Source organism: Ursus americanus, chromosome 23 (genome assembly GCF_024610735.1).
Source record: "Ursus americanus isolate L20-20 chromosome 23, mUrsAme1.1.p, whole genome shotgun sequence".
In the NCBI taxonomy this organism is placed as follows: Eukaryota; Metazoa; Chordata; class Mammalia; order Carnivora; family Ursidae; genus Ursus; species Ursus americanus.
In genome coordinates, this window is record NC_142149.1 from 32,911,812 (window position 1) to 32,931,812 (window position 20,001).

General features: G+C 35.5%; 1 protein-coding gene and 1 long non-coding RNA gene across 4 annotated transcripts in view; one reads left to right on the forward strand and one right to left on the reverse strand.

Annotated features, from left to right (window-relative positions):
* The window catches only part of MED13 (mediator complex subunit 13), a 269,001-nt gene that overhangs the window by 233,068 nt on the left and 15,932 nt on the right, over positions 1 to 20,001 (forward strand). For all 3 annotated transcript variants that reach the window (XM_087854559.1, XM_087854560.1, XM_045773567.2), the window contains 6 exons: positions 992 to 1,188; positions 1,932 to 2,845; positions 12,890 to 13,051; positions 15,393 to 15,616; positions 17,395 to 17,584; positions 18,523 to 18,979. In XM_087854559.1, the coding sequence (XP_087710685.1) occupies positions 992 to 1,188; positions 1,932 to 2,845; positions 12,890 to 13,051; positions 15,393 to 15,616; positions 17,395 to 17,584; positions 18,523 to 18,979 (2,144 nt within the window). The remainder of the gene's footprint in view (positions 1 to 991; positions 1,189 to 1,931; positions 2,846 to 12,889; positions 13,052 to 15,392; positions 15,617 to 17,394; positions 17,585 to 18,522; positions 18,980 to 20,001) is intronic.
* Positions 7,188 to 20,001, reverse strand: part of LOC148107978 (uncharacterized) — a 39,627-nt gene continuing 26,813 nt past the window's right edge. Inside the window, exon 3 of the long non-coding RNA XR_015721334.1 lies at positions 7,188 to 9,539. This is a non-coding gene — a long non-coding RNA (uncharacterized LOC148107978). The remainder of the gene's footprint in view (positions 9,540 to 20,001) is intronic.

Genomic DNA, 20,001 nt, shown 5'->3' on the forward strand with positions numbered 1-20,001 from the left:
ATCAGTTTGCATTCCAACCAGCAGTGCAAGAGGGTTCTTTTTTTTCCACCAACTCCTGTTATTTCTTGTGTTTTTGACCATTCTTACAAGTGTGAGGTGATCTTATTGTAGTTTGGTTTTTTGTTTGTTTTTTTTAGTTTTTTTCACTTTAAGTAAACTCCATGCCATACATGGGGCTCAAACTCATGATTCTGAGATCAAGAGTTGCATGTTCTACCAGCTGAGCCAGGCAGACACCCCTCTCATTGTAGTTTTAATTTGCATAACCCTGATGATGAGTGATGTTGAGCAGATGAAGGGTTAAAGATATGTACACACACATACACACACACATGCGCACACACAAATATTATTCAGCCATAAAAAAAAGAATGAAATCTCACCATTTGCAATGACATGGATGGAGCTAGAGTGTAATGCTAAGCAAAATAAGTCAGACAGAAAAAGACAAATAACCATATGCTTTCACTTATATGTGGAATTTAAGAAACAAAGGGGAAATAAGCAAAGATAAAAAAAAGACAAACCCAAGAAATACTCTTGACTATAAAGGATAAACTGATGCTTACCAGAGGGGAAGTTGGTAGGGGGATGGATGAAATAGGTGATGTAGATTAAGGAGTGCACTTGGTGATGAGCACTGGGTGATATACAGAATTGTTGAATCACTGTATTATATACCTGAAACTAACATAGCACTGTATGTTAATTAACTGGAATTAAAATAGAATGAATGCCTTTAAGAATAGAATTATATTGGGGACCTGGCTGGCGCAGTCAGTAGAGCATGTGACTCTTGGTTTCAGGGTTGAGAGTTGAAGCCCTACTTTGGGCATGGAGCCTACTTAAAAAAAAGCAAAAAAACAAAAAAAACAGAATTATATTTACATTTTACTATTTTGTTTAAAGAGAGGACAAAAAAGGGTAGAGTTAGTTTGGCTTTTTTCCCCTGGAAGATAAGGTGCTGAAAGTCATGGTCTTTGTATTGTAGGATTTTTCTTACGTCTATAAGCCTGAAAATTGTCAAGTCCTGGTTGGATGTTCCATGTTTGCACCTCTAAAAAGTCTACCAAGCCAATGTCTGCCTCCTATCAAATTGCCAGAAGAGTGTGTTTACCGTCAGAGTTGGACTGTTGGAAAATTGGAATTGCTTCCTTCAGGGCCTGCAGTGCCATTCATCAAAGAGGGGTATGGTTTAGATTTATGTTACTGGTATAGCGTAGGTGTGTTTACGTAGCTTTAATTTTTTTTGAAAGAAGTCCTGCTTTGCTAGTACTTAGAAAAAAGATACTGGTTTTTGAAAATTCTAAAAATTGTTTTTTGAGCAATAAATTATAATGGTATTAGTTGCGTATGGATAAACTATTGCAAAACTTAAAACCATTATGCTTTGATTATTTGTCTTCATTTGGGGGTGTTGTCTTTGGAAGCCCCTTTTATTTTGCTGTAAAATTCTAAATCCCATTTGTGTATTTGCCATATCACACACTTTTCATATTTTAATATCTCTGAAACTGGGATGTTTTATTATTGGTAGCATCATAAAATTGCCATTGTCCCTTATTACATGTAAACATCTCTAAAATCAGGATTTTTTTTTAACAGTGACATCCTAGCATCAGTGAAATATGGTTATTTGTAGTACAAGAAATATGGATAGTAAATGTGGATGTCTAAGTGTGGATAAGTGTCAACAGATTTTATTTACAATTTTGGAACTAGTTGGTTGGTCCCACAGTCTATGACAGTCACCTAGAGTGGATATAATAACCAGAAATAATATTTTAATTATACTTGTAAATTTTGCACTAATTGTGCTTTCATATTTTTCAGTGTTACTGAAAAATACTGGGACATTTTTAGTTCTATTTCATATTATTAATATGTTCCTTTATGTATGTGTTTAATTTTCTTTACCCTGGTGACACTAGTGATGGAAGTACTATTGATCAAGAATATGGTCCTGCTTATACACCTCAAACTCATACTTCTTTTGGGATGCCTCCTAGCAGCGCACCTCCTAGTAACAGTGGAGCAGGAATTCTTCCTTCTCCATCTACGCCTAGGTTTCCGACTCCAAGGACTCCAAGGACTCCAAGGACTCCTCGAGCTGGTGGACCTGCTAGTGCTCAAGGTTCAGTCAAATATGAAAATTCAGACTTGTATTCACCAGCTTCCACCCCATCCACATGCAGACCCCTTAATTCTGTTGAACCTGCAACTGTTCCCTCTATCCCTGAAGCACACAGTCTTTATGTAAACCTCATTCTTTCAGAATCAGTTATGAATTTGTTTAAAGACTGTAACTTTGATAGTTGCTGTATCTGTGTCTGCAACATGAATATCAAGGGTGCCGATGTTGGAGTTTACATTCCAGATCCAATGCAGGAAGCACAGTATAGGTGTACCTGCGGCTTCAGTGCAGTCATGAACAGAAAATTTGGAAACAATTCAGGATTATTTCTTGAAGATGAACTAGATATCATAGGACGCAACACAGAGTGTGGCAAAGAAGCAGAAAAACGTTTTGAAGCTCTCAGGGCTACTTCTGCTGAACATGTTAATGGAGGACTAAAGGAATCTGAAAAATTTCCTGATGAGTTGATATTATTGCTACAAGATCAGTGCACTAATTTATTTTCACCCTTTGGAGCAGCAGACCAAGACCCTTTTCCCAGGATTGGTGTAATTAGTAATTGGGTGCGTGTTGAAGAGCGGGACTGTTGCAATGACTGCTACCTTGCCTTAGAACATGGGCGTCAATTCATGGATAACATGTCAGGAGGAAAAGTTGATGAAGCACTTGTGAAAAGTTCATGCTTACACCCCTGGTCCAAGAGAAATGGTAAGCATCCTAATGGAATCATTTTTCTGTTTATTTTCCTTGGTTGTAGGACTACTTTTCTTTCTTAGGAAACAGTATTAAAGGCAGTTTTCCATGTAGCTAATAGAAACATTGAAATTTGTACTTAAAACTCCTCTCTAAGAAAGACATTTTTAAACGGAGAATTTCCTGCAGTTTAGTTTAATTTCACCAATAAAAGTATGGTTATTGTAAGTCTGTAATTATGTACTTACGTAGGAGTATAAAAGGCACTTTGCAGATGTTAATTAGCAGAAAATTGCTAGTTGTCTGCTTTATTCAACATTCTTTCACTCGTTAAATATTTACTGAGCACCTGATATGTGCCACACGCTGTTCCTTTATCAAGTACAGCATTAAATGAACAAACATACTTCCTGCACTTTTTGAGCCTATAATTTAGTAGAGAAGACATAACCAAAAAAATGTAAGTAATTATATAATGTTAGGTAGTGACAATTGCTTTGAAGATAAAGAAAGGTGAAAGGAGTGGAAAAAGACAGGAGTGTACTATTTTAGATGTATGGTTAGAGAAGATACTACTGAGGCATATGAGCAAAAAACTGCATAAACTGGGGGAATGGAGCTATGTGGCTAACCAAGGGAAGAGTGTTTCAGACAGTGCAAAGACCCTGAGGGAGTAGTGTGGTTAATGTGTTTGAGGAACAGTAAGGAGATATTGTTGCTGGAATGAATTGGGTGATGGAAGATTGGTCAGACATGAAATCTAAGAGCTGGCCAAACATCAGAATCATGTGGGGTGTTATGGACCATGTAAGACCAGTTTATTCTAAGACTGATGGGAAGGTATGGGCCAGTTTTGAAGAAAGAAATAACATGATCTTTTTTATGTTTATTTTTTAAAAGATCACTGTGGCTGTTGTGTTGTGGATGGTGAAGGTAAGAGTAGAAGCAGATAGTTAGGAGGCAATTACAGTGGTCCAGGTGAAAGATGATGGTAATTTAGACAAGATTGGAAGCAACAGAGATATGAGTAGTGGGTTCTAGGTAGTTTTGGGAAATAGAACCTGCAGGATTTGCTGATACATACAAGAAAAGATGAGGCCTCAAGAATAGCTGGAGCAACAGGATGAATTGATGGCTGTAATTATAGAGGAGGGAAACATTGGGGGAGGAGGTCAAGTACACATTTGGAGATGACAGTTTTAAATTCAGAGGAGTGGTTGGGGTTGTAGGTTAAAATTTTCTCGTGTACGTTATCAGTATTAAAATCTATGGAGCTGGATCAAACAACCTAGAGAATGACTAGAGAGAAGTCCAAGGATGGAACTGACATTTAGAGGTGGAGAAGAAAGGGAGGATCCAGGATAGGAAAACGAGGAGGTGGGAGGAAAACCAAGAGAGTATGGTGTCCTGGAAGCCAAGTATAGGAAATGTTTGAAGGAGAGAATGGTCATCAGTGTCATATAATGTTAGACATATACATGTCATATACTTGTATAGAGTTCTAAAGATCTAATGTGTTAATCCGTATTAAGTGCTTAGCACAGTGCTTGGAACATAGTACTGAACTAATATAAGCTGCCATTTTTATTAAAATAATTGATTAGTTTTCTTTCAGGCACAATCAATCTAATACTTTTTAAAAGATGTCTCAATATACCACTAACTTTTCTAACTTTTGGTTATTATACAGAAAATTAGCCTCCTTCAAAATGTAGTTTTGGTTAAGGATCTTTTCTAGGGTGATGTGTGCCATATAATAACTTTTAGTTGGTCCTTGTGTCATTCGCTAATTTAGTCAGTTTTTGGACACATGCAAAACAATGTGCTTGGTATTCTAGGAGATATAAAAGATATCCGACCTTTAAATTGCTTACGCAGTACTCAGAGAACCAAAACTATAACGCAGGGTTGAAAGAAGTAAAAACACCGTAAATGCCCATTGACAGGAGAATGGATAAATGATTATGATAGTACATATAGAATGTTGCGGAGTTCTAAACATGAATAAACTACATATAACAAACAGATGAATCTTAGTATTGAGAGGAAGGAGAGTGGGAACAAATCCTAGAAGGTTATATATGGTAAGTTACCTTTCTGTAAAGTTTTAAAACAAGCAAAACTAAATATTTTTTAGATGCACATAAAATTCAGAATAGTGGTTAATTTTTAAAAGCTGAAGGGAGGGTTAGGAGAGGGAGAAGCTCTAATAAGATTATTGTGGTGATGTTCTAGTTCTTGGGTTGTGAGATCATAGTTGTCCATAATGTTATTAAAGAAAATTTGTGATATAGGAGGGCAGTACATGGACCAATGGTTAATATTTTTGTTCATGACATAGTTGATGATTCATGGAACTCCTTATATTCAAGAACCAAGTTAAAAAAGAAAAAGGTAGAAATAAATGTCGTAGATGTTCAAAAAAGGCAGGATTGTTTTTAGCCATAGGTAGTAGTTAAGAACATATTGTTATAGAGGCAGACTACTTGAGTTTAAAACATGGCTTTATCACTATATATTATGACATTGGGGAGGTTATTTAATCTCTCTGTCCCTCAATTTTCTTAAATTGTGTCAATAATAGTATTTACCCCAAATAGTGTTGAGAGGATCGGTGTTCTGTGTAACAGAGAGAGCGGTGCCTGGCACAAAGTAAGAACTCAAATATTAGCAATTGGTAATCGTAGTAATAGCAGCAGCAGTAGCAGTAGTGGTACTCTATTTCTGTTACTTGTTTTTAAGAACCAACTCATCTTGAAAGTTCTCATCATAATGTAATTATGTATGGTGATGTATGTTGACTGGACTTACTGTGGTGATCATTTTGCAATATATACAAATATTAAATCATTACATTGTGCACCTAAAACTAATGTTATGCCAATTTTACCTCGATAAAAAATTAAAAAAGAACCAACTTATGCCAGTTGTACCTCAAAAAAAGGACCAGCTTATCTGCCAAATAGAAAACATTGAGCCTCAACATTTTTGTGTAACAGTAAACATTGATATAAACAGGAAACTTTACAGCCATAAAGATAAATTTCAACCTAATAACTTGTATTAAAATAATTCAAAACAGAGGTGCCTGGCTGGCTCAGTCAAAAGAGTATGCCACTCTTGATCTTGGGGTCATGAATTCAAGCCCTACAGTAGCTGTAGAGATTACTTAAATAAATATTTAAAAAAATAATAATTCAAAGGACACTTGGGTGGCTCAGTTAAGCGTCTGACTCTTGATTTTAGCTCAGGTCTTGATCCTCGGGGTCATGAGGTTAAGCCCCGTGTTAGTCTCCGTGCAGGGCATGGAGCCTACTTTAAAATAATAATAAATAATAATAATAATAATAATTAAAAAAAAAGAGCAATTCCTTTACGTTTCACTTTTTAAATTTCAATATAAAAACAAATAATGTGGGGTGCCAGGGTGGCTCAGTCAGGTAAGCATCTGCCTTTGGCTTGGGTCATGATCTCAGGGTTCTGGGATTGAGCTCCATGTCAGGCTCCCTGCTCAGTGGGGAGTCTGCTTCTCCCTCTGCTCCCTCCAGCTTGTGTGCGTGCATGCTCACTTGCTCTCAAATAAATAAATAAAATCTTTAAAATAAAACCAAAAACAATGCTGTAAAACCTAAATGTGCAATATTGGAATACTTTCATTAAATTATAGCAGCATCATGAAAGAAAGATCCTACATTATTACCTTTGCCCTAATTGTTTCCTCTGCCTGGCACACCTTTCTCCCATGTATTTACAAGGGTAAAACTGTCTTGTCTCCTTTAAATCTTCTCAGATATTGGGGTGCCTGGGTGGCTTGGTCAGTTAAGCATCCAACTCTTGATCTCACCTCAGGTCTTGATTTTGCGTTTGTGAGCTCAAGCCCCACATTGGGCTCCATGCTCGGCAGGAAACCTACTTAAAAAAACCCAAAATCTAGGATGTCATTTTATCAGTATAAAATTGCAAACCCCTCTTCGCGTTCTCTATCCTGCTTTTTTTGCTTTTATCTATATAGTGTGTGGATTGCCTTCTAACATAGTGTATTATTTATTGAATCATTATTGGCTCTCCATTAAATTTACCCAGTGCAAGTTCTGTATAAATGCTAGGGTTTTTGTCTGTTTTGTTGGTATATCCCAGATAGTTAGAACAGTGCCTGGCATATAGTAGATGTCCAAGGTGTTAAAATATTTGTTTGAAAGAATTAAAAGCGTATAAGCTATAGTTTGTATATTTTAATGGTAACGTTTGTTTTTTTTCAAGATAGGGAAAACTTTATTCTAGTTACGAAAAAATACATATTTGCTAAAAAGAATGAATCTAGACGATGCAGAAAAGTAGAAGTAAAAATTGCCCATCTTTCTGCCCGTTCACACCATTATAGCACTCCAAGATCACTCTTCCAACAGTTTTATTGACGTACCATACAATTCGCTCATTTAAAGTGTACAGTTGAATGGTTTTTAGTGAAGACATACCTTAGAGACATTGTGGGTCTGGTCCCAGACTACCGCAGTAAAGTGAATATCACAATTAAGTGAGTCAAATGAACTTTTTGGTTTCCCAATGCACATGAAAGTTACGTTTACACTACACTCTAGTTTTATTAAATGTGCGATAGCATTATGTCTAAAAAATATACATACCTTAATTTTAAAATACTTTATTGCTAAAAAATGCTAACCATTATCTGAGCTTTCAGCAAGTCATACCCTTTTAGCTGGTTGCCTCAGTGTTGATGGCTGCTGACTGATGAGGATGGTGGTTGCTGAAGACTGGTGTGGCTGTGGCAGTTTCTTAAAATGAGACAACAGTGAAGTTTGCCACATTGATTGATTCTTTCATGAACAATTTCTCTAGAATGAGGTGCTTTTTGATAGCATTTTACCCACAGTGGAATTTCTTTCACAATTGGAGTCAGTCCTCTCAAATTCTCCTGCTGCTTTATCAACTAAGTTTATGAATATTCTGAATCCTTTGTTGACATTTCAACAATTCACAACATCTTCACTGGAAGTAGATTTCATCTCAAGAATAAGAAGCAGCTTCTCATCCATTAAAGTTTTATCATGAGATGGAAGCAGTTCAGTCACATCTACTTCTAATTCTAGTTCTCTCACTATTTCCACCACATTTTCACTGAAATTTTGAATCCCTCAAAGTCATTCATGATGGTCGCAATCAGCTTCTTCCAAATTCCTGTTAATATTGATATTTTGACCTCTTCCCATGAATACAAATGTTCCTAAATGGCATCTAGAATAGTGAATCACTTCCAGAAGCTTTCCAAATTAGTTTGCCCAGATCCATCAAAGGAATCACTATCTATGGCAGCTACAGCATTATGAAATGTATTTCTTAAATAGTAAGACTTGAAGGTTGAAATTGCTCCTTGATTGTGTTAGCAGGCATGAAAACAGCATTAATCTCATTAATCTCATTGTACATCACCATCAGAGCTCTGGGGTGACCAATAAGCAGTCATATTTTGAGGAGATTGGGCGTGTGTAGGGTGGTATGGCCATAGACTGAGCAGTCATATTTTGAAAGGATCTTTTTCTGAGCATTAAAGCTCAGCAGTGGACTTAAAATATTCAGTAAAGCATGATATAAACAGATGTGCTGTCATCCAGGTTTTGTTGTTCCATTTATAAAGCAGGGGCAGAGTAGATTTAGCATAATTCTAAGGGCCCTAGGAATTTCAGAATGGTAAATGAGCAATGGCTTCAACTTAATGTCACCAGCTGCATTAGCCCCTAGCTTTGGAGCTAGGCATTAACTTATTTAGCTGTGAAAACCCCTGGATGATGTCTTTTTCCAATAGAAGGTGGTTTTGTCTGCATTGAAAAGTCTGTTAAAATAGTGTAGCCATCTTCATTAATGATCTTAGCTTAATCTTCTGGATAAGTTGCAGCAGGTTCTGTATCAGCACTTATTGCTTCACCTTGCACTTTGATGTTATAGAGATGGCTTCTTTGCTTAAACTTCATGAACCAACCTCTCCTAGCTTCAGACTTTTCTTCTGCAGTTTCCTCACTTGTCTCAGCCCTCACAGAATTGAAAAGAGGTCTTGCTCTGAATTAGGTTTTGGCTTAAGAAAATGTTCTGTTCTATCCAGACCACTAAAACTTTCTCCATATTAGCAGACAGGCTGTTTCACTTTTCTTATCTTTTGTGTGTGCACTGGAGTAGCACTTGTAATTTTCTTTGAGAACTTTTCCTTTGCATTCACAGCTTGGTCATTTGGCGCAAGGGGGGGCCTAGCTTTCAGCCTGTGTGGGCTTTCAGCATGCCTTCCTCACTAAGCTTAATCTCTTATAGCTTTTGATTTAAAGTACAATTCTTCCATTCACTTGAACACTTAAAGAGACCCCAGCAAGTTTATTAGTGGGCCAAATTTCAGTATTGTTGTGTCTCAGAGCAAAGAGGCCCAAGGAGAGGGAGAGAGAGATAGGAGAACAGCCAGTTGTGGAGCAGTCAGAACATACAACATTTATTAAGTATGCCATCTTATATGAGCATGGTTTGTGGTGTCTACCAAAATTTATAATAGTAACATCAAAGATCACTAATGTTCACAGATCACCATAACAAATATAGTAATAAAGAAAAACTTTAAAATATTGGGAGAATTACCAAAATGTGACACAGAGACATTGGGAAAATGATACTAATAGACTTGCTCGTTGCAAGGTTGCCACAAACTATCAACCTGTAAAAAAAAAAAATGCAGTTATTTTTGAAACAGAATAAAGTGAGGTATGCCTGTATTCACAGAATTGTGTAGCCATCACCACAGTCAATTTTAGAGCATTTTCATCACCATGAAAAGAAATCCCATGCCTGTTAGGGCTCACTTCCTGTTCCCTCCAAATCCTTCCTCTCAATGCCAGTCAACTACATTCTCTCCATATAGATTTTTTTTGACATTTCATAAATAGAATCCTACACCATATGGTCTTTTTGATTGGTGTCTTTCACTTAGCATTCTCAAAGTTCATCCATGTAGCACGCTTTAGTACTTAATTGCTTTTTATTGCCAAATAATACTCTGTTGTATTGGGTATACCACACTTCATTTATCCATTCATCTGTTGATGGACATTTCGGTTGTTTCCACTCTGGCTATTATGAATAATGCTGGTGTGAACATTTGTGTACAAGTTTTTATGTGAACATATGTTTTCATTACTCATGGGTGGACTTGCTGGGCTATAGAACTCTCTTTCCCCTTTTGAGGAATTGCCAGACTGTTTTCCAAAGTAGCTGCACGGTTTTATATTCCCACCAGCAATGTGTGAAGGTTCTCCTTTCTCCACATCTTCATTAACAGTTGTCATATTGTCTTTTTGATTATAGTCATCGTAGTGAGTATGAAGTGTCATCTCATTGTGGTTTTGATTTGTATTTCCCTAATGGTTTTTCACCTACTTATTGTCCATTTGTAGATCTTTGGAGAAATGTCTTTTCAAAACCTTTATCCCGTTTTTAAATTAGACTTTTTTGTTTTCATCATTGAGTTTTAAGTTCTTCATATGTTCTGGATACAAATCCCTCGTCAGATATATGATTTGCAGATATTTTCTCCTATTCTCTGGGTTGTCTTTTCACTTTCTCGATGGTATCCTTTGAAGCAGAAAAGTTTTTAATTTTAATGAAGTTCAGCATACTTACTCTCTTGTTGCTTGTGCTTTTGGTGTCATATCTAAAAAGGCTTTGCCTCACCCTAAGTAAGTCCTATTTTTTTCTAGGAGTTTTATAGTTACAGCACTATTTAGGTATATAATCCATTCTGAATTAACTTTTGTATAAAGTATAAGGAAGGGGTCCAGCTTTATTCTTCTGCATGTGGATATCCAACTGTCTTAGAACTGTTTGATTTGTTAAAAAGATTATCTTTCCCCATTAAATTGTCTTGACACCCTGTCAAAAATAAATTGACTATAAATTGAGATTTCTGGATGTTCAGTTCTATTCTGATCTGTCTATCCTTCATGATGATCACTCTTTAAAATAATTTATAACCTTTTAATCATTGCTTTGCAACCAGATTTCAGCTTAAATAGAGACCTGGTACCTGTTGCTGTATATGGTTACTCTTTTTCATGTCAGTCTCCCCCACAAGATAATAAGATCCCTCAAGACGCGAATGAGAATTTATTTACACAGTAGTGCCCACAGCTAGAATAATACTGGGCCATAACAGGTGTTCAATAAATATATTTCTGAGAAGAATGGAAAAGTATTTGAGAATCTTTCTGAATTAAAACCTAAATAACAAATTCCTGAGCTAAACCCAGGTCAGAATTTCTCAGAATTTCTGCATATATGTCCTTAAAAAGTTCCCCATGTGATTATGATAAACAGCCCTAGCCAATAGCAACTTTTTCTAGACTTCATTTTATGTGAATATTCAGATATGAATACACATAATTGTATTTTATACTATTTGTGTAAAATATTTTCTATAGATATATAACTGGCTTTGATTTACCAGTGTGTAAGTCTTTAGTCCATTTCAGATAGCTCTGTTGTTACTTAGTGACTACATATTCTATTATGTATAAGGTAGTTTACTTATTTTTTTTTTAGAGGGAGAGCGGGGTAGGGGCAGAGGAGAGATTTTTTTTTTTTTTTTAAGATTTTATTTACTTTTTGAAAGAGAGAGAAGGAGCAGGGGGAGGGGCAGAGGAAGAGGGAAAAGCAGACTCCCCACTGAGCAGGGAGCCAGATGTGAGGCTTGATCCCAGGATTCCTTAGGACTCTGAGATCATGACCTGAGCCAAAGGCAGAAACTTAACCAACTGAGCCACCCAGGCGCCTGGGAAAGAGAGAATCTTAAGGAGGCTCCACACCCAGTGCAGAGCGCAATGTGGGGCTTGATCTCAGAACCCTGAGATCATGACCTGAGCCAAAATCAAGAGTTGGATGCCGAATCAACTGAGCCATGCAGGCAACCCCGTAGTAGGTTATTTAAACATAATAGTTATTAAGCAGTATATCTGAAATTAAATTACGTATAATTCTGTACACTATTTAGATCTAGGGAATGAAAGCAGAAGTATTAAATTAGGCAGTAATAATAATTAAAGTTGAGTGATTTAGGGGCACCTGGTTGGCTCAGTCATAAGCGTCTGCCTTTAGCTCAGGTCATGATCCCAGGGTCCTGGGATTGAGCCCTTTAGTCGGGCTCCCTCCTCAGTAGGGGAGGCTGCTTTTCCCTCTCCTTCTCCTCATGTGCTCTCTCTCTCTCTCTTGTTTGCTCACTCTAGCTCTCAAATAAGTAAAATCTTTTTTTTTTTTTAAAGTTGAATGATTTAATGTACAAGTGTTCAAACATGTTTAATGGTACAACTGAATGTACTGGGGGCACAGATTAATTATATCAGTAAAATTTAGTGAATTTTTTTAAAAAGCCATTTGACATTTAAGAGCAGCATCTTTCATGCCTATTCTGATAGTTGGTTGGTAATGCAAGTCATAATATTATAATCTATAAATCTGTGAATCTAGGTTTATAAAGTATTTATGGATATTATAACACTTTACAGTGTGAGCAAGTTTGTTACTGTACAAGTTCTGTATTTCAGACTTGTTATAGTCTATTATTTTTCCCAAATTAAACTTTAATCAATGTAACCAGTCTTATCTGTCTGATCATTTTACCATAGTAGTGGTTATTAAGGTACACAGTTTATAACTCATTTCAGTGTGAGGTAGAGTTCTTTCTGGGAAAATACCTACAGGCACTAAAAACAATCAAAACAAATGCAAAAAAGGAAGATATTTATTTGATTAATTTATAAATTGGTTAGTGAGCTACTGAATGACTTTCTTATGGAGAGGAGTTAAAATGCCTTTTTTATTATGTCTGTTCTAGGTAAGTATCTAGAAGAACCATTTCTGTAGATCATTTGAGATTGAACTAATATAGTTCTCTGCACAAGCAGATGCTTAATCTTGATGATTGAAGTTGAACTTAAATGTATTTTGTTATAAAATTTTATTTCTTTGTGTTGGCAATAGCAATTCTTACTTTTTTTTTTTTTTTAATGGTTGTAGATGTGAGTATGCAGTGCTCACAGGATATACTTCGAATGCTCCTATCTCTTCAGCCAGTTCTTCAGGATGCTATTCAGAAAAAAAGAACAGTAAGGCCTTGGGGAGTTCAAGGCCCTCTCACTTGGCAACAATTTCATAAAATGGCTGGCCGAGGCTCCTATGGTAAGTAATTTATAGTAATGTGTATTGACTGATTTTATATCAGCCCTTCATTTTTGTGCCCAACTTGGAGTAAGCACATTTGTCTTCCTTAAATATTTTTGTGGCATATGCTTGACTTAAGGCCAGTGTAGTCAATCGTAGTCTTCATTACTTTAATCATTTCCAACATTCAATTTACTGGGTTCTCCAGCCCCTCTTCAGAAAGAACAGCTTCACTTAAATCTATTTCTACAGATTAGACTGACCAATAAGATTTTATATGAAGAAAGAATCATACTGCCAAAATTTTTTAAATGAGTGAACACTACTTTAATTGTAAATTATCATTTTACAAAGTTGAATGAATGGGGCAAAAAGGAGATAATACTAGTGATGAAAGACCCCAAGTTCTTCATTTAAAAAAAAAAAAAAGAAATTTGCCAGTTTTAAGAGTAGCAAATGAATACTCTAAATATGGTACACTGTAGAGGGACGCCTGGCTGGCTCAGTCAGTGGACCATGCAGCTCTTGATTTTAGGATTGTGAGTGCAAGCTCCACATTGGGTGTGGAGATTACTTAAATATGAAATCTTTAAAATATATGTATATATGGTGCACAGTAGATTTATGGTCATCTATGAGGGCAAAGAACATTCAAAATACTTGAACTGTCTGTTGAAGATTGTGAAAGGTGGGAGCTTTTAAAATATATTTGGGGGGGGTGCCTGGGTGGCTCAGTTGGTTAAACATCTGCCTTCAGCTCAGGTCATGATTCCAGGGTCTTGGGATTGAGCCCCGTGGTCCACTTCTCTCTCTCCTTCTGCCTCTCCCCCCTGCTTGTGCTCCCTCTCTCTCAAATAAATAAAATATTAAAAAATATATATATGTGTAAGTGTATATATATATAATAATAGTTTTTAACCCTGAAATCTTTTGACTTTCATACATGGTTTTAGAATGCATTATGTAGTAGAAGTAGTAGATTTGCTCATATTTTCCTTTTCCTTCATTTATTAATGGCTAAATAATAATCATTAAAAACTTGACATTTAGTGAAAAATGCAGATTAATTATATTTTTAGATTCTTTTAAAAACCAAATAGTACACACACACACACACACACACACACACACACACACACACACACACAGTTCTGCACCATACTGACCAGTACATGTAGAGCTGTCTTTCTTTATTTTTAATGGGTTCATGTATTTCTTTGTTCTTTACATATGATAATACTTTACCAATCCACTGTTTATGGATATACATATTGTTTTTGTCACTGTCATCACAACTGTTTTTCTATAATGCACACATATCTGGCTTAAAGGATGTGTGTTTTGTTGTTGTTGTCGTCGTTTTTAATGTTGACAAATTACTCTCTACATAGCAATTTAAACTCCCACCAGCAAAATGCCTGTTTCCGCAAACCCTTACTGAGTATAGGATGGGTGAAAATGGTGGTTTTATTACAGCCTGAGAAATAGCATAGTATAGACTGTAAGAGTAGATTTCCTGGCCTCTAATCCCATGCCTACCACTTCTTGTGCGATTCTGGACAAGTTGCTTAACTTTTTCATTCGTGCTTTCTCATCTCTAAAATGAGGTTAATATTAGTATCTGCCTTATATGGTTTTGTGAGGATTAAATGAGTTAATATGTGTAAAGTTAATATGTGTAAAGATCTTTGAACAGTACCTAGCATGTAGTAAATGTTATAATTTTTCACCATTAATTATTTTAAATTGCTTTCTCTTAATGAGATTGAGCAGCTTTTTATGTATAAGATATTTCTGTTACTGTGAACTTAGTTCATATCCTTTACCCATTTTTCTGTTAGGTTGTTAATCATTTTCTTAGGGATTTATAAGTCCCCTTTATATGGTAAGGAATTTAACCTTTTTCATGTACATTATAGATTTTTTTTTCCAATTTATTAATCATTTGGCTTTTTTATAATGTTTTTATGCCAAATTTTAAAATTTATGTAGTCAGATTGATCAGTTTTTAAGTGGACAGGTTTTATGTTATTCTTTTAGAAAGGCTTTCCCCAGTCCAAATTTATAAAAAATAAAACTCCTATGTGAGTATGCAGTTATTTCTTTTGTACTTCTAAGTTTTTTCATTTGAATTAATTTTTTTTACAATTAAATGACGGTATAAGTCATATTTCCTGATGCCATTTAGCAAATTCTTAACTGTGAAAGATTCTCAGTCATTGATTGGCTTTAGATATTTTTTGTCTTTAATCAAATATTTTTTGTAATAATAGTGATTTCAGTAACTTTGACATTTAAATAAAAGGAAGACATGTAACTGCTTCAAAATGTTATCTTAAAATATGTTTTTCTTTTTTAGGAACTGATGAATCCCCAGAACCACTGCCAATCCCTACGTTTTTGTTGGGTTATGATTATGATTTTCTGGTGCTTTCTCCATTTGCACTCCCTTATTGGGAGAGACTTATGCTGGAACCCTATGGATCTCAAAGAGATATAGCCTATGTCGTATTATGTCCAGAAAATGAAGCCTTGTTAAATGGAGCCAAAAGCTTTTTTAGAGACCTCACTGCAATATATGAGGTAGGTGTTTTAAAAGGAGTTAGCATTCAGGGGGGAGTCTGCTTCTCCCTCTTCCTCTGTCCCTGCCCCTGGCTCTTGCACGTGTGTGCGCTCTCTTGCTCTCAAATAAATAAAAATCTTTAAAAAAAAAAAGTGGCATTTTAAAACTATAATTTGTGTGTGTGTATGTGTACGTATATGTACATATACATACACACACACACATACACACACACACACATATATATATATATATATATGAAATATACTGGGCAGTTCAGTTGATGGGGACAGAGTAATAATGATGTGAAACTAGTTGTGTAGTGTAGTTCTCATGCTAGCCAGTTATGTTCTTTACAGCATTTGACCTGGACTGTTTGTTAGATGTGTGTGCCATGGGTCACAGTAGAAATCGCTCTATTGGGGAAAAACCATTGAGGACATATATATGCCATTTAAGATCATCTTTTTTTGAAATAAAGCGTTGCATTGTTAAATATCCAGGAAAAAATTTCATTTATAAAAATGTAGTCCTGATTGTCTAGCACCTCAGGTGCTGACACTAGGCCTCACTTTCATAAAGTAAAGCTGTGTTAGATATCTCTATGATCTATATCATTTCTGAAATTCTTGACTGGTCTTTTAAATACTTAGTTGATCCTAAAATCCTTATATTGTATTCATCATTGAGTTCAGTGATTACAAATTTTAAGTGCTACAGGACATAAAGTCGTAACTTCATTATACTTTCATTTCCCCATAAATGCTTAGAAATCCAATCTTTAAAATTTAATTTCTTCTACAGTCTGAGTTGTTTGTTCGTTTAGCTCCTTACGAATGTTCCACTTAATTACAAGGTATCTGTCCTATAGATTTGGGAAATAAATATTTCCCAAAGAGTGTTACTTGGTACACTAGTTCTGCAAAATCTTTCCAGAAAAAGTTCCATAATTAAACAGGTTTGGGGAAACATTATGTATTATATTACTTTTTAAGAGATTCGCTATTCGTATTAGATTATTAAAGCCTTTGAAAGTTTTTTGTTCATGTGTTTTTTGTTTTTTGTAAGCCTTGGAAAGTCTTAACAATAAAATCCTCTGTCTAGGGGTGCCTAGCTGGCTCAGTTGGTGGAATGTGTGACTCTTGGTCTCAGGGTTGTGAGGTCAAGCCTCACATTGGGTGAGGAGCCTACTTAAACAACAACAAAAAATCCTGTCTAAAGTTTTTTAATTTAATATGACAAACTTATTTGATATTGGGCTTCTTATAACAAACATCAGTGGCCCACAGAATTGGAGGGAGAGCTGACAAATACGTAGTATATTTATATACCAGTTTTTATTTTGATTTGACTTGGATATATGTGCATTTTATGCTCACTTATATCTGTATTCTGCAAGTTTTCATTTTTTCAGACCACATGGTTCTTGTGCCATTATTATGTAGGTGTTTTATTTCATTGGAGATAGTTTAATTTTGAAAAAAAAACAGTGGATTTCTAATGTAAAAAAGAAAAAGATGTACCATTTCACTTGATATTTTTATCCCCAATGTTAATTATAAATTGTAAAGCTTAGTTTAAGTAACTTAAATGCTTGGGGCACCTGGCTGGCTCAGTTGGTAGAGCATGCGTGCGACTTTTGATCTCGGGGTTGTGAGTTCAAGTGCCGTGTTGGGTGTAGCCATTACTTACAAATATATCTTTTAAAAAATAAATAACTTAAATGCTTTATTTTATAATGCATACTCAAATACTATAATAAATTCACTAATTCTGCTTTCTGTATGTGTATCTGTAGTCCTGTCGATTAGGTCAGCATAGACCTATTTCTCGACTATTGACGGATGGGATCATGAGAGTTGGATCTACTGCATCAAAGAAACTATCAGAAAAGTTGGTAGCAGAATGGTTTTCTCAGGCAGCTGATGGTAACAATGAAGCATTTTCTAAACTCAAGCTTTATGCACAAGTCTGCAGATATGACCTAGGTATTAAATTTGTATTTATTTTATAACACCAGTAGTCACAAAGTATGGCCCCAATGTTTCTGCTGTTTTTGTAAATAAAATTTCATTGGAACCCAGCCCTGCTTATTTATTTACATATTGTCTGTGGCTGCTTTTGTGCTGCAAGATCAGAGCTGAGTAGTTGAGACAGAGACTGTGTGACCCACAAAACCCAAAATATTTACTGTCTGGCCCTTTACAGAAAAAGTTTGCTGATCCCTAAAATAGGGATCCCATCAGGTAAGAAGAAATTGTGGGTATAAACAATTTCCCTTGCTTCTGTAGGATCTGATGAATTTGTGTTTTTATTTAAGCTTATTAACATTAAGATTCTTGATTTGTTAATGGTTTAGAGATAAAATAACTTGTGGTTCCCCCTACAACACCAAGAAACAGTTCTAGACTTGCTTTTAACACCTTTGAATTAACATTGGATTAAATATCAGTGGACTTCAGACTTAATCCAAAGAAACACAGAACCAAAATATTGACCCTCATTAGGTATCTCTATAATATGAACCCCATGATACCATTTTTCATTTTATATATAGTTAGCTCTCAGTTTAGTCAGTATTTATTCAACTTGTGATTTTAGGAACTCTTTGAGTGGTTTGATGAAAATTTGCTAGGTATTATTTTCATTCAATTAATTATGTCTAGTAAATGTAATTTTGTTATACTTTCATGGGAATCATTTCTTTATTTTGTATGAAAATGCTGGTTTGCTTTTCCAATTCCATTTAAAATTTGTTTCTTCAGTTTCTGGGCAAAATAAAAAGCTCGTATCTGCTACATTGGTAGCATGCAACTAAGGGAGGGTAGTAAGCATCAACTAGATTATTATTCACATAGTAGAATTAAAAAAGAACCAATCAGTGAAATAACGAATTAAATATCCTGCTTGTTTTTATTATCTTTAGGTCCTTATCTTGCTTCCCAGCCTTTGGACAGCTCTCTACTTTCCCAGCCAAATTTAGTTGCCCCTACAAATCAATCTTTGATTACTCCACCTCAGATGACAAGTACTGGAAATGCTAGTACTCCATCTGCCACTCTAGCATCTGCAGCAAGCAGCACTATGACAATGACTTCAGGTGTTGCCATGTCTTCTTCAGTTGCCACAGCTAATTCAACTTTGACCACAACTTCAACTTCATCTTCATCCTCCAACTTGAATAGTGGAGTATCATCAAATAAACTACCCTCATTTCCACCCTTTGGCAGTATGAACAGTAGTGGTACAGGATCCATGCCTACACAAGCGAGTACAGTTCAGAATGGCCAGCTAGGAGGGCAACAGTCATCAGCTCTACAAACAGCTGGGATTTCTGGAGAATCATCTCTTCCCACTCAGCCTCATCCTGATGTGTCTGAAAGGTACCCTTGAATATACTGTTCTTTGCAGACATGTAAATGTATTATGCTTCTTTCTAAGATAGTCCTTGTGAATGAACATGGAGAGTTTTTTGATCTTACCCATGAAATTTTAGTTTTTGTAATGTTTATTATCTTATCTTTAAAATTATGCAGACTCTTTATAAAGTCTTTAGCATAGAATCCTAAAATCTCATCATGGGAATTAAGACCTTGAAAACCATTTAGTTCAACTATCCTGTGATGTTTGAATCTGTTGTTTGACACAACTGTTAAGTAGATTTGCCTTTGCAAATCACTACGATGATTTAGAAGTCACTACTGAACCAGTCTCTTCAGAGCTTATTAAGAGCCATACAGAGATTTGAATCTCAGCTCTGCCATTTACTGGCTATGTGACTTTAGGAAAGTTGTCTGACTTTCCTGAGCATGTTATCTATAAAATGGGAGCAATAGGATATAATGTACATTAAGTGCCTTATACAATGCTTCCAAACATGTGAGTTATTTATGATGACAACAATGATGATTGCAGCTCTCTATTCCTTTTATGATGAATATAATGAGTGAGTTTCCCTTTTGATTTATAGGTTAGGTTAACGTGAGTTTGGTAATCTTTCAGCTATCCAGATGCATTTTGCTCAAAGTTAAACTCATTTATGTGAGTAAAAACAAACTATTTATTTACCCAGATTGATGCATTCATCTTGAACATCTAAATAGATTTGGACTTTTAAAAAAATCGTATCACCATCAAAGAATGAAGTTTGTGCACTATTACAGTTATGAAGTGTGAAATAAATATGTATAGGCTATTAATGTAGTAGAACATTGACTAAGTCTGAAAACCTGGTTTCTTTCTGGTGTAGCTCTGCTTTGTGATCTTCAGCAGCTCAGTTAACCTATCTTTGTCTCAGTTTTATCACTTAAGCACCAAGCTCTCTAGTGTTTCTGGATATTCTGTGGTTTTAAAAATTCTATTCCCTTTTTTAATGCAAGCCCTCTTAACGTAAGGGTATTTGTAT